General features: G+C 45.3%; 1 protein-coding gene across 2 annotated transcripts in view; it reads left to right on the plus strand.

Annotated features, from left to right (window-relative positions):
• FAM91A1 (family with sequence similarity 91 member A1) overlaps window positions 1-15,209 on the plus strand; it is a 109,499-nt gene that overhangs the window by 46,843 nt on the left and 47,447 nt on the right. For both annotated transcript variants that reach the window (XM_077493302.1, XM_077493303.1), the window contains exons 9-11: window positions 5,561-5,667; window positions 9,936-9,974; window positions 13,557-13,669. In XM_077493302.1, the coding sequence (XP_077349428.1) occupies window positions 5,561-5,667; window positions 9,936-9,974; window positions 13,557-13,669 (259 nt within the window). The remainder of the gene's footprint in view (window positions 1-5,560; window positions 5,668-9,935; window positions 9,975-13,556; window positions 13,670-15,209) is intronic.

Raw genomic sequence — 15,209 nt, forward strand, 5'->3', positions numbered from 1 at the left:
CCTCATATTTTTGTATATATTTTATTATATCTTTTCATGGGACAACTCCAAAGAAATGACACTTTGCTACAATGTAAAGTAGTGAGTGTACAGCTTGTATAACAGTGTAAATTTTCTGTACCCTCAAAATAACTCAACACACAACCATTAATGTCTAAACCGCTAGCAACAAAAGTGAGTAGATCCCTAAGTGACAATGTCAAAATTGGGCCCAAAGTGTCAATATTTTGTGTGGCCACTCTTATTTTCTAGCACTGCCTTAACCCTCTTGGGCATGGAGTTCACCAGATCTTCACAGGTTGTCACTGGAGTCCTCTTCCTCCTTGATGACATCACAGAGCTGGTGGATGTTAGAGACCTTTTGCTCCTCCACCTTCCGTTTGAGGATGCCCCACAGATGCTCAATAGGGTTTAGGTCTGGAGAAAATGCTTGTTCAGTCCATCACCTTTACCCTCAGCTTTAGCAAGGCAGTGGTCATCTTGGAGGTGTGTTTGGGGGTCGAGTCTCCAAAGGAAAGGGGTCATGCTCTGCTTCAGTATGTCACAGTACATGTTGGCATTGATGGTTCCCTCAATGAACTGTAGCTCCCCAGTGCCGGCAGCACTCATGCAGCCCCAGACCATGACACTCCCACCACCATGCTTGACTGTAGGCAAAACACTTGTCTTTGTACTCCTCACCTGGTTGCCGCCACACACGCTTCACACCATCTGAACCAAATAAGTTTATCTTGGTCTCATCAGACAACAGGAAATGGTTCCAGTAGTTTATGTCCTTAGTGTGCTTGTCTTCAGCAAACTGTTTGCATCATCTTTAGAGGAGGCTTCCTTCTGGGACGACAGCCATGTGGACCAGTTTGATGCAGTGTGCGGCGTATGGTCTGAGCACTGACAGGCTGACCCCCCTCCTTCAACCTCTGCAGCAATGCTGACAGCACTCGTACATCTTTTTCCCAAAGACAACCTCTGGATATGACACTATGCACGTGCACTCAACTTCTTTGATCGACTATGGCGAGGCCTGTTCTGAGTGGAATCTGTCCTGTTAAATCGCTGTATGGTCTTGGCCACCGTGCTGCATCTCAGTTTCAGGGACTTGGCAATCTTCTTATAGCCTAGGCCATCTTTATGTGGAGCAACAATTATTTTTTTCAGATCCTCAGAGAGTTCTCTGCCATGAGGTGCCATGTTAAACTTCCAGTGACCAGTATGAGAGAGTGAGAGCGATTAACACCAAATTTAACACACCTGTACCCCATTCACACCTGAGACCTTGTAACACTAACGAGTCACATGACACCTGGGAGGGAAAAAGGCTAATTGAGCCCAATTAGGCCCAATTTGGACATTTTCACTCATTTTCAAATAGCACCTGTAAAGTGCCTTTCATGCCTCCCCAGTGTGAAAGCCTGAGTGTGCAGTGGGATGGTGCGCTTGAGGGACGAGAAAAAAAGTCCTGCAAGCAGCTTCTTTGGGGCATTTTGGGAGCTGTGTATATGCTGCTCCCAAAATGCCCTGCCCATTGAAATGAATGGGTAGCGCTGCCAAAGTGCATGCAAAGCGATTCGGCAGTGCGCAACACGGGCACATTTAACCCTTTCTTCGGGGGTGCTAGAGGGGGATAAAAGTGCCCCGCGAGCGGCCAAAAAGCACACTAAAACGATGGTAAAGCACAGCTAAAACTAGCAGCGCTTTACCGCTAACACACCCCTGCCCCAGTGTGAAAGTAGCCTAGTATACAAGCTGTACACTCGCTACTTTACATTTTAGCAAAGTGTCATTTCTTCAGTGTTGCCACATGAAAAGATAGAATAAAATATTTACAAAAATGTGAGGGGTGTACTCACTTTTGTGAGATACTGTATATACACGATTGTGGACTTCTGCCTGCAGGGGGCGGCTTATGCTGTGATATTTCACAGCAGAAGCCGATCTGTGAGTGCCAGGCACTCGATGTCCTCCAGTGCCCACCTATCATCGGCAATGCACAGAGAACTGAGATATGCCTAGCTACAGTACCTTGAAAAAGTATTCATACCCCATTGAACGTTTCCATATTTTGTCTTGTTATAAACAAAAGTGTAAATGTATTTTATTGGGATTTTATGTGATAGACCAACACAAAGTGGCACATAATTGTGAAGTGGAAGGAAAATGATAAATGGTTTTCAAATTTTTTTACAAATAAATATATGAAAAGTGTGGGGTGCATTTGTATTCAGCCCCCCTTTACTCTGATACCCCTAACTAAAATCTAGTGGAACCAATTGCCTTCAGAAGTCACCTAATTAGTAAATCACAGTGTCAATATGTGTTGGTCTATCACATAAAATTCCAATAAAATACATTTTTGGTTATAACATGACAAAATGTGGAAAATGTCAAGGGGTATGAATACTTTGACAGGGGGGGGGGGGAGTGGGGGGGAGATGGATTTGTGTTCCTGCAAAGTACTAGAATAGATCTCTTCCCCTAGTGACAGCAGCACACAGTGTACACAAAAACATTAGCTATGCACACTGTTAACCCCTTGGTCGCCCTAGATGTTTAACCCCTTCCCAGACAGTGTCATTAGTACAGTGACAGTGCATATTTTTAGCACTGATCACTGTATTAGTGTCAGGCCGCGTACACACGGGCGGACTGTTCATTCAACTTTGTCCGCTGAACAGTGTTTCAGCGGACAGTCCGCTCGTGTGTGGGGCTTCAGCGGACAGTTTCAGCACAGTTCGGCGACAGAAGACCGGGCCACCGCCTGCAAAAGAGCTATAAGAAGGCGCGGTGGCCCGGCAGAAGAACCGAAGAGGGGGACAAGACCCCCGAAGTCGGGAGAAGAGGCCGGCGGCGGGGAGGAAGAAAGCCGGACTCCTCCGCTAGCAAAAGAGCTACAAGAAGATAGCGGAGGAGTCCGGCGAGAAGACCCCCGAAGACGGAAGACCCCCGGAGCTGTGCAATAAAATATTTTATCTCGTGTGTTGTGTTTTTTTTTTGGGTACTTTTATTTTACAGGTGAATGGGTAGGGGTACATTGTACCCCATACTCATTCACATAGGGTGGGGGGCCGGTATCCGGGGGCCCCCTTATTAAAGGGGGCTCCCGGATTCCGATAAGCCCCCGCCCGCAGACCCCGACAACCAACGGCCAGGGTTGTCGGGAAGAGGCCCTTGTCCTCATCAACATGGGGACAGGGTGCTTTGGGGTGGGGGGGCCGCGCGGCCCCCCCTTCCCCAAGGCACCCCCCATGTTGAGGGCACGCGGCCTGGTACGGCTCGGGAGGGGGGCGCGCTCGCTCGCCCCCCTTTCCTGGCCGGCCGGGTAGCGTGCTCGGACAAGGGTCTGTTGTGGACTTTGGGGGGACCCCCACGCCGATTTTTTTCGGCGTTGGGGTTCCCCTTTAAGTACATTCCAGGCGGCGGAGCCCGCGACGTCTCCGTCGCGGGCCCCGCCTACCTGCACACGCGCTCGAAATGAGCGGACTGTTGCCTCGTGTGTGGGCGAGTCCGTTCATTTCATAAGTTGCGCGGACTTAGTACGACGAACAAAGTTTGCCGTATTTGTCCGCTCAAAAAGTGCCGTGTGTGGGCGTGTTCGTTCATTCAAAAGTTTGAGCGGACTGTTTGACGAACTTAGTTTCGGCAGACAGTCCCCGCGTGTGTACGCGGCCTCACTGGTTCCTGCAAAGTGTCAGTGTCCAATTGTCTGCCAGAATATTGCAGTCCTGCTATAAGTAGCATGTTGCCGCCATTACTAGTGTAAAAAAATAAAACAAAAATTCCATAAACATTTCCCATCATTTGGTTTTTACGCACATGATAGTGTCTACAATTATTATACCTTTTTTTTGGGGATTTTTTCTTTTCTACCAAAAGCATACAGCAGAATTCATAGTGTTCTAAATTTATTAAGAAATTTGATTTCATTTTTTTGGGATATATTTTATAGCAGAAAGTAAAAAAAAAATAGTTTTTATTTAAAAATTGAAGTGTGGGTGAAGTGGGGCAGCGGGATTTTCATGGTACCGTCTGACGACATTGACAAATTTCATGGTGTTAAAAACAAAAGGTTTTATTACAAACATGATACATATTAAAATAATCCATAAATAAAAGATTATATGAAAATACAATACATGAAAAATAGAAAGTTTGAATCCCAGAAGGTTCCTACACCCCCACGAGGGGAGCCACCTCAAGAAGTAGTGCAGGGGTGGGCCATCGGGCTCTCAACATGTTTCATGGTTGCCGACTTCTTCAGGAGATTAAGACCCCTTTCACACCACACCGCCCTTTGCGTCTTTTTACCGCCGGATTTGTGGCGCATTTCGGCCGCTAGCGGGGCGCTTTTACCCCCCGCTAGCGGCCGCGAAAGGGTTAAAACCGCCGGCAATACGCCACAATGGCGGCGTTTTGCCGTCGGCATTACAGCGCTGCCCCATTGATTTCAATGGGGAGCAGCGGTGGAGGAACGGTAAACACGGCGCTCCTTCACCGCTCCAAAGAAGCTGCTGGCAGGACTTTTTTCTGACGTCCTGCCAGCGCACCGCAGCAGTGTGAAAGCCCTCTGGGCTTTCACACTACAAACAATGGTGCAGCTTCTTTAGGGCGGATTGCAGGCGCTATTTCTAACGCTATAGCGCCTGCAAAAGGCCCTGGTGTGAAAGGGGTGTAAGAGCGGAAAATACACTGAAATACAAATTAAAGATGATGCCCTGCTTCACTCCAATTCTCTATTATGTTTTGGGATGAGGGTACCCGTATATTAAACTAAGCCTAATCTGTAGTCACTGAGCAGTCTTTTACATTTATTTCAAAATTGTTGGTATTTTTCTTTTCTTTTTTTTTGGTTTTTAGTGCAAAAAATAAAAACCTACAAAGGTGATCTTATACCACCAAAAGAAAGCTCTATTTGTGGGGAAAAAAAATGACATCATTTTTTTGGGGGGTACAGTGTCGTACAATTGCGCAACTGTCAGTTAGGCTCAGTTCACACAGTGGGCGGCACGACTTGCAGCGCCGCGACCTGCACACGATCAGCGGCGACTTGCAAAACGACTTATGTATAGAAGTCAATGCAAGTCGCCCGAAGTCGCTGCAAAAGTAGTACAGGAACCTTTTTTCTAAGTCGGAGCGACTTGAGTCGCTCCTATTAGAATGGTTCCATAGTACAGAACGGAGCGCGACTTGTCAGGCGGCGAAGTCGCCTGGACAAGTCGCCCCTGTGTGAACCGAGCCTTAAATGGTATCGTTTGAAGGTTAAGTGGTTAAAGTGGGACTATGCTTGCCTTTACACCAGCGCTGTTCTGTCCCAGACCTCCCTGCCGGCTTTGCCCGTCATTGTCATGTTCCAAATGTTGCATCCTAGCTGCACTGTATTGATGTGAACGGGCACCATGGCGAGCAGCGTTAAATTGTTTTCATCCGTGTGAACCAGGCCTAAGAAACTTGAACACAGCTTGTGTTTTTTTTGGTTATTGACTTTTTTTTTAATTAGATTTATTCTTTAAAGTGAAATGCCAAGTGTCTCCTTCAGAATAATAACTCAGAGATGATGTCTTTTCAGTGCCTCCCCTTGAAGGGTTTGTGATGAACCGGCTGCAAGGAGATTATTTTGAAACTCTTCTTTATAAGATATTTGTGTCCATTGATGAACATACTAATGTGGCAGAGGTAGGTTGACTCTCTCTCTTATTTCCATTTTTAAAATGCATAGTACTAAACCCACATTTTTTTTTTTTTACCCTATTCATTGCATTCCCAGCAAATGATAAAAAAAAAAACACCAGTACATTTACCCTTTCTGTCTCCAAACGTCTACTGCCCCATGTTACCGTCGAAGGGTCCTTCACACTCTGCACCATTCCCTGAGCATCTGGGTTGTAAAGGAAACAGTGAGGGTAGGGGAGACTCCTCCAGCTGTCTGTGAGGAAGGAGAAGGGGAGGGGCTTTCTGGGTGCTGTATGTTTGAATGGACGCACACAGCTTTGCCTGGGAACAAGCATGCATGTGCATCCCCTTAGAAGCCAGCTAGCTAAAGCAGATATCCGCAAACAAGCAGGGGGGGGGGGGGGGGGGTCAGCTGTTTGGGAACTGGCCAGGATAAAAAACAAGGCAATTTTCAACAAAGCAGACTATACACTCACTGGTCACTTTATTAGGTACACCTGTTCAATTGCTTGGAAACACAAATTGCTAATCAGCCAATCACATGGCAGCAACTCAATGCATTTAGGCATCTGGACGTGGTGAAGACGATTTGCTAAAGTTCAAACCCAGCATCAGAATGGGGAAGAAAGGGGATTTAAGTGACTTTGAACGTGGCATGGTTATTGGTGCCAAGCGGGCTGGTCTAAGTATTTCAAAAACTGCTACTCTACTAGAATTTTCACACAGAACCATCTCGGGTTTACAGAGAATGTTTTATAAAAGAGAAAATATCCAGTAAGCAGAAGTTGTGTAGAGGAAAATGCTTTTTTGATGTCCGAGGAGAATGGGCAGACTGGTTTGAGATGATGGAAAAGCAACAGTAACTCAAATAAGCACTCGTTGCACCCAAGGTTTGCAGAATACCATCCCTGAACGCACAACACCTTTGAAGCAGATGGGCTACAGCAGCAGAAAACCACACCGGGTGCCACTCCTGTTGGCTAAGAACAGGAAACTGAGACTACAATTCACACAGGCTCGCCAAAATTGGACAATAAAAGATTGGAAAAACGTAGCTTGGTCTGATGAGTCTTGATTTCAGCTGCGACGTTCAGATGGTCGGGTCAGAATTTGGCATAAACAACATGAAAACATGGATCCATCCTGCCTTGTATAAACGGTTCAGGCTGGTGGTGTAATGGTGTGGGGGGGATATTTTCTTGGCACACTTTGGACCCCTTAGTACCAATTGAGCAATGCACTGACGTCACCGTTGTACCCGCGTCGTGGAAGGACGGGTTTTGTGTATGTGTGCCAGCCTATGCATACGAATTTAGGCGTTTTTTTACCACTATCTTGTAAGTGCAATCTTTATTCGAGTATATTAAAGTTTTAAAGATTTTACACTATGTGGATTCTTTTCTATTTTGGTGTACTCCTGTGATCATCCTATGGGGAGGATTGATGTCCCAGTTTAGAAGATTGACTGGAGTTAAAGTCCCTGGCTGGCTATGGAGCCACAGGCGTTTACGGCCTTTTCTAATGAGTGGTCCTTTTAATCTAGTAAGCCCTTCAGGTTCTGGTGGTGGTGTTAATTCACAGAATCGCTCTTCAAGGTGTTGGATGGTGGTGAAGACTTGTTAGGATCACTGGATTATTTCACTACAAAAATATTTCATTTATGGACTTTTCTATGCTCTTTTTGTTTAATTTATTAGTGCAACTTTACCAGTGGAGCATCGTTTAAATGCCACGGCCTGCCTGAGTATTGTTGCTGACCATGTCCATCCCTTTATGACTACAGTGTCCCCATCTTCTGATGGCTCCTTCCAGCAGGATAATGCACCATGTCACAAAGCTCCAATCATCTCACCACTGGACAATGAGGTCCCTGTCCTCCAATGTCCTCCACACTCACCAGATCGGGAGATTTGCATCTTGGATGTGCAGCCGACAAATCTGCAGTAACTGCATGATGTTATCATGTCACTATGGACCGAAATCTGAGGAATGTTTCCAACAACTTGTTAAATCTATTCCATGAAGAATTAAGGCAGTTTTGAGGGCAAAAGGGGGTTCAACCCAGTACTAGCAAGGTGTAGCTAATAAAGTGGCTGGTTAGCGTGTGTGTATTGTGTAAGGCCGCGTACACACGCGGGGACTGTTCGCCCAACTTTGTCCGTCAAACAGTTTCGGCAAACAGTCCGCTCAAAATTAGCATGGACGGACATGGCCACACACGACGAACGAACAGTTTGCTGAAACCGTGCGCGATGACGTGAACGGCACGTACGACGGGACGAAAAATACGACGTCCTATACACTGCATTATAACTTTCGGCGTGTAAATCCTTTCTGAGCATGCGCGGAACTTAGTTTGACGAACAAGCCTACACACGGGCGGACTGTTCGCTCAAACAAGGTTTCAGCGGACAGTTTTACGGAATTTCCGAAAAACCTTGTTCGTCAAACTGTCCGCTGAAACTGTCCGCTGAAAGCCCACACACGAGCGGACTGTCCGCCCAAACACTGTTCAGCGGACAAAGTTGGGCGAACAGTCCGCGCGTGTGTACGCGGCCTTAGTCTGGACTTCCTTTCAGTTTTGAAAACAAATTAGGGCTTAGTTTAGCCATTTATTTATTTATTTTTTTCATACATTGGATGACCTACGGGAGGAAAAGAACATTGGTGTCCCCACCGCAGAGATTCAGCCTCTCTGTCCCAGTAACTAAAAAAATCCTACGTTTTACAATTGTCACTGGAACAGACAATACATATTTGGGAACCGTTTGACCTGACAAAGGATTTCTGTTTCTGGCCATCTAGACCTGAGACATGCACAGCTCAGTCTGGACGGGAGACCTGATTTTTTCTCTGCTGCAGTTCAGTATAATGCCGCGTACACACGATCGGTTTTTCCGTCAGAATAAACTCTGATGGTTTTTCCAACGGAATTCCGCTGAAACGGTCTTGCCTACACACGATCACACCAAAGTCCGATCGTCTTGAACGCGGTGACGTACAACACGTACGACGCGACTAGAAAAAGGAAGTTCAAGAGCCAGTAGCCAATAGCGGCCCATGCATCATTTTTGGTCCTTCGGAATAGCATACAGATGAACGGTTTTCCCGATAGGAATTGATTCCGTCGGAAAGATTTAAAACATGTTCCATTTCTAGGTCCATCAGAATTAAAAAAAAAAAAAAAAAAGCCAGATGAGGCCCACACAGGATCGGAATATCTGATGAAAAGCTTCCGTCTGACTTTTTCTGCCGGAAAGTCAGACCGTGTGTACGCTTACAGGTCTTGTCCCTCCCTCGGTCTGTTACCATGAAAGGAGAAACAGCAGACAGATGAGTTAATCTCTTTGTCACTTTTCCCTTTTCTCCAATCTGCATGCCCCTTGTTAGCATGTGAACCTTGCAAATGTGAGCTCTGCTGTACAGGAATTGAAGTAGGCTGACACCAAGTAAAATTCAGGTATAATTGAATACAGAGCTGCATTAATGTGTGTCTTTTATATCTGCCTGAACTTCAGCTTTAAAGTGGTTGTTACTGCCAGTGTTATAACTAGCCATAACACACAGGGTTAGTGTTTTTTATGGAAACAAAGCTTGTAAATGCCTTTTTAGAGCTATCTTCAGGCCAGTTATGTTACTCCTAGCCGGTCTCCTACTCCTATTCATGGCTACTGCAGGAGGGGCCGAGATCTCCCTCTGACATCAGCCGGGGAGGTTATGTGGCCGCTCAGTCCCTCCCGCAGTAGCTCTGGATCGGAGTAGGAGACCAGCCGGGAGTCACATGACCAGCCTGAAGAGAGCTCTAAAAAGGCGTTGTTTTCATAAAACACTTACCCTGTGTGTTACGACTAGCTATAAAAGAGGGGCTGACAGTGACAATGTGTAATCTTTTATTTCTACTAATTGTGGGGTGGGGGAAGGGGGGACAGAGACACAGAGCTGACAGAGAGGAAGGGGATGAGGGGACAGAGGAGATCTGCGGATGACGGAGGAATGCAAACTGACCACCGTAGTCAGGGCTCAGTAGCCCTGATTATGGTGGTCAGCACAGAGAGGGAACACAGGAAGTGGCAGGATCAGGCAGGTTTTTTTTACACTTTAGTGAGGGACAGGTTAGACAGCACAAGCACTGTGATGTTTAATTTGCTTTAAGGGACCTGGATCTTTTTTTTATTTTTATTTTTTACAGTTACAAAAACTTTAAATAATATGCAGCCTTCTGTATTCATATTAGCGCATTTTTTATTTGAACATTCTGCTTTGTTTTCTAGCTTGCAAATGTCCTGGAGATTGACCTGTCTCTTGTAAAGGTAATTATTTAATTTAACACAGTAGGACCCCCTACTAATTTTGTCTGTGGTCTTCATCCAAACACAGTTTGTAAAAAGAACTCACAAGATTCCTAAGCATGCTGGCAAAACATTTTTGTAACCATTGGAGCTTTTTCTCCAAGTGGTTCTTGTATTAAATGTGTCCTGTTTGCGGGGTGCTGGATTATTTTGGGTAATTGGCTTACTAACAGTTTTCAGAAAGGAGTATGTGTTTTAACAGACTTGATAAAAAGTGCCATAGCATATACCCTTTAGACCAGCCATGCTCAAATAGGGTTCTATAGAACCCTTATGTTCCTCCAGAGATTGCTAGGAGTTCCTTGAGCTGTGGCTGCTTGACCTCCCTTCTGATGGTGTCTACATAATTCTGGGTCCAAAGATACTTGGCAGAGCCATCAGCATGACACCAATAATCTTTTTTTTTTTTTTAGCTGTCTGTAAGGGTGTTATTCTGACAGCAATTGCATTCCCCCCCTTCCCCTATTTTCAGGCCACCCCTTGGCTTTCTTAAGGCCCCTTTCACACTGGGGCGGTTTTCAGGCGTTACAGCGCTAAAAATAGCGCCTGTGTAGCGCCTGAAAAAACTGGCCCCTTTCACTCCAGTGTGAAAGCCGGAGGGCTTTCACACTGGAGCGGTGCGCTGGCAGGATGGTAAAAAAAAGTCCTGCTAGCCGCATCTTTGGAGTGGTGTAGGAGCGGTGTATTCACCGCTCCTAAACCGCTCCTACCCATTGAAATCAATGGGACAGCGCAGCAATACCGCCGGCAAAGCGGCGCTTTGCGGGCAGTTTTAACCCTTTTTCGGCCGCAAGCGGGGGTTAAAACCACCCCGCTAGTGCCCGCAGACCACAGCTAAAACGACGGCCGCACCGCCATAGTGTGAAAGGGGCCTTAGTGATTCTTGTCTGTTCTCCTTCCGCGTCCCCCAAAACGGGATTGCTTTTAATATTCCGATTCTCCTCTCTCTAGATGATTAAAAATAAGCTTTTTTAAGGGGGTCCTGTTAAAGTTATGTAAACCCTGTCCATTATTCTCTTTTGATCTGATAAATATACAAGTGAAAGTGTTTTGGTTTAGTATGATGAAGGTTATGTGTCTAAAAATTGAAGTTGAACCAGGAACGAGTCTTTCAATACAATCTTGTGATAATGATTCAAGGCACTCTGGAAAATTCTCTGAGGAATATTTCAAAAAGTAGAAATAGAGGGTTGTAGACTGCTCTAGTCAAAGCCCTTATTGACTTCCATTTGTATTTTGTTGTGAGATTTTAAAAAACCAGAAGTTGACGCAAAGAGAAAAACATCTGGATTCGGATGTAATTTTGCATGGAGAATGGTCAAAATTTTCAGATGTCACTTCAATGGCCAAAAATTGCAGTCCTGCTGCATTTTTTGCAGTGTATTTTAATGCATACGGAAGGAAGTAAAATGTGGCACGTCATTAGTGTAAGTGGCTGCATTCAAAAATTCAAAATGCCTATTATTGGTGTCAGTGGTGCCAATAATAACCCCCAGATTTAGTGTCAGTGGCCCCAAAAATAACCCCCAGCATTGGTGTCAGTGGACACAATAATAATCCAACAGCCTTGGTCTCCAGAGGACACAATATTAACCCCCAGCATTGGTGTCAGTGGACACAGTAATAACCCCCAGCATTAGTCTTAGTGAACGTAATATTAATCCCCAAGATTGATGTCAGTGGACAGAATAAAAAACCCCCAGCATTGGTGTCAGTGGACACAATAATAATCCAACAGCCTTGGTCTCCAGAGGACACAATATTAACCCCCAGCATTGGTGTCAGTGGACACAGTAATAACCCCCAGCATTAGTCTTAGTGAACGTAATATTAATCCCCAAGATTGATGTCAGTGGACAGAATAAAAAACCCCCAGCATTGGTGTCGGAGGACGCAAACAAAATAACTCCCAGAGTTGGTGTCAGTGGAAACAACACGAACCTCTAGCATTAGTGTCAGTGGATACAAAAATAACCCCCATAATTTGGTATCTGTGCATGCAGTAAAAATAACCCCCAGCATTGTTGTCAGTACACGCAGCAATAACCCCCAGCATTGGTGTCAGTACACGCAGCAATAACCCCCAGAATTGCTGTCAGTGCATGCAGTAATAACCCCCAGCATTGCTGTCGGTGCATGCAATAATAACACCCAGCATTTCTGTCGGTGCATGCAGTAATAACGACACCCAGCATTTCTGTCGGTGCATGCAGTAATAACAACACCCAGGATTGCTGTCGGTGCATGCAGTAATAACGACACCCAGCATTGCTGTCGGTGCATGCAGTAATAATGACACCCAGCATTGCTGTCGGTGCATGCAGTAATAATGACACCCAGCATTGCTGTCGGTGCATGCAGTAATAACGACACCCAGCATTGCTGTCGGTGCATGCAGTAATAACGACACCCAGCATTGCTGTCGGTGCATGCAGTAATAACGACACCCAGCATTGCTGTCGGTGCATGCAGTAATAACAACACCCAGCATTGCTGTCGGTGCATGCAGTAATAACAACACCCAGCATTGCTGTCGGTGCATACAGTAATAACAACACCCAGCATTGCTGTCGGTGCATGCAGTAATACCCAGCATTGCTGTCGGTGCATGCAGTAATACCCAGCATTGCTGTCGGTGCATGCAGTAATACCCAGCATTGTTGTCGGTGCATGCAGTAATACCCAGCATTGCTGTCGGTGCATGCAGTAATACCCAGCATTGCTGTCGGTGCATGCAGTAATACCCAGCATTGCTGTCGGTGCATGCAGTAATACCCAGCATTGCTGTCGGTGCATGCAGTAATACCCAGCATTGCTGTCGGTGCATGCAGTAATACCCAGCATTGCTGTCGGTGCATGCAGTAATACCCAGCATTGCTGTCGGTGCATGCAGTAATACCCAGCATTGCTGTCAGTGCATGCAGTAATACCCAGCATTGCTGTCAGTGCATGCAGTAATACCCAGCATTGCTGTCAGTGCATGCAGTAATACCCAGCATTGCTGTCAGTGCATGCAGTAATACCCAGCATTGCTGTCAGTGCATGCAGTAATAACCCCCAGCATGGGTGTTACTGGGCTCAGTAATAACCCTAATCATTGGTATCGGTGGATACTAATAAAACAACCCCCATCATTGGTGTCGGTGCTATTAACCCCCCTCCACTGATGAGTAAAATCTCTACATCCTGCATCCCAGCTCAGTTGCTAGACAGTGTTTTCTAACCACCCTCCTTCCCACATTGGTGGTCAGTGACAGTGAAATTGAACCCCCAGCATTGGTAATCACTTCCCTGATCGCATGCTCCAATGTCACTCCCTCTCTGTCCTCAGGACCAAGATTATACTTGCCCACCATGTACTTAGTTTTTTTTTTTTTTTTTTTACACCATCACATCTACTAATATTTTTTGTTGAATAAATGATTACAGTGGCATGTTTTTCTTGTGTTCTTATTCTAGTATATCAGTTTTTTCTGTAGGCAATGTTTGAATATCCAATGCTTGCAAATATGTTGACGTATACTGTTGATTTTTTGTTTCTAGAATGCCGTCTCCATGTATTGCCGGTTGGGGTTCGCCCTTAAAAAGGGGCAAGTGATAAACCCGGATCAGCTGCACCCATCCTGGAGGAATGTCCCATCTGTAAATAGACTGAAGTAACTATTGTCATATTTATCTTACACTGCATATGAACTGTCTCCCTCTCTCTGTTTCTATGCATTTCATTGTGAAGGGACATCAGTAGAATGAAAATGTATAAAAAGTAAAGTGTGCATAGTACAGTACAGAGGACACTTTGTTACAAACCGCGGTTGTTCAGCCAAGCCACCCATCGCAGTCTTGGGACCAATTGTAAGACAGGAAATACAGAAAGGAGGCGGGGCTGAGACAGGACTGGGGGAGGTGGTTGATATTTGCAGGTTACAGTGCCCAAGTGTTGCCATCTCTGGTGTGCTCAATAGGCATGATATCTGACCTGCTGGCACCTAGGCATGATATATCTGACCTGCAGGCACCTCGGCATGATATATCTGACCTGCAGGCACCTCGGCATGATATATCTGACCTGCAGGCACCTCGGCATGATATATCTGACCTGCAGGCACCTCGGCATGATATATCTGACCTGCAGGCACCTCGGCATGATATAGCTGACCTGCAGGCACCTCGGCATGATATAGCTGACCTGCAGGCACCTAGGCATGATATATCTGACCTGCAGGCACCTAGGCATGCCCTCTGATAACCACTTCATCCCTGGAAGGCGTACCCCCTTCATGACGGGCCATTTTTTGCAATACAGCACTGTCTTACTTTAACTGACAAATGTGCAGTCGTGCAACGCTGTACCTTTTCCCCCACAAATAGAACTTTCTTTTTGCTGGTATTTGATCCCCTCTGCAGTTTTTATTTTTAAACAAAAAAAGGCTGACAATTTTGAAAAAAAAAAATCAATTTTTTTTTACTTTCTGTTATAAAACATAGCCAAAAAAAAAATCGAATTCCTTCATTAATTTAGGCCAATATGTATTCTGCTACATATTTTTGGTAAAAAAAAAAGGCCACGACACTTTGCCACATTGTAAAAAGTCCTCTGGTCAGGAAGGGGGTAAAATGAAAAATGTGCTCAAACAAATCATATTGCAAATGCCTGTGGTGTCTAAAAATATTTTTGATAATCCTATATCTTTTTTTTTAAATCTGCAGAGCTCCTGGATCATAGCTACATACTAGACACAGGGCCTCAACGTAGGCCTGATTTTGAGCAAAGTGCCTCCTATTCGCTAAACTAAATCTCTCCCCAGCTATTCCAGCAGTTCAGTGCCAGAGCCTCAATTGGCAGTAGAGACTTTAAAATTGAGCATAGATGGGTCGAATCTCGACTGGTTCAGCAGGGACAGTCCGAGATTCAATCTATCAATATATTGACTTTTGTCGAGCAGGAGCGGTCACACATGGATTGAAATTTGGCTGGATCCTGCTGAACCAGCCGCATTATGATCATCTATGGTCAGGTTTACATTACATACTTGCAGGCAATATAAAGCAATATATAAAGAAGTGTAATTTTCTTGAACACCCTTGATAGATCAGACAGGTTCACTTGAAATCAAGGCATTGGATTATTGGTAGAACTGCTTTGGGCTGCTCTAGAATGCAAGTCTGATCTTATTTTTCACATGTTATTAAACTGAC

Source organism: Lithobates pipiens, unplaced genomic scaffold, assembly GCF_037356315.1.
Source record: "Lithobates pipiens isolate NorthernLeopardFrog02 unplaced genomic scaffold, aLitPip1_a1.2 Scaffold_19, whole genome shotgun sequence".
NCBI classification, from domain to species: Eukaryota; Metazoa; Chordata; class Amphibia; order Anura; family Ranidae; genus Lithobates; species Lithobates pipiens.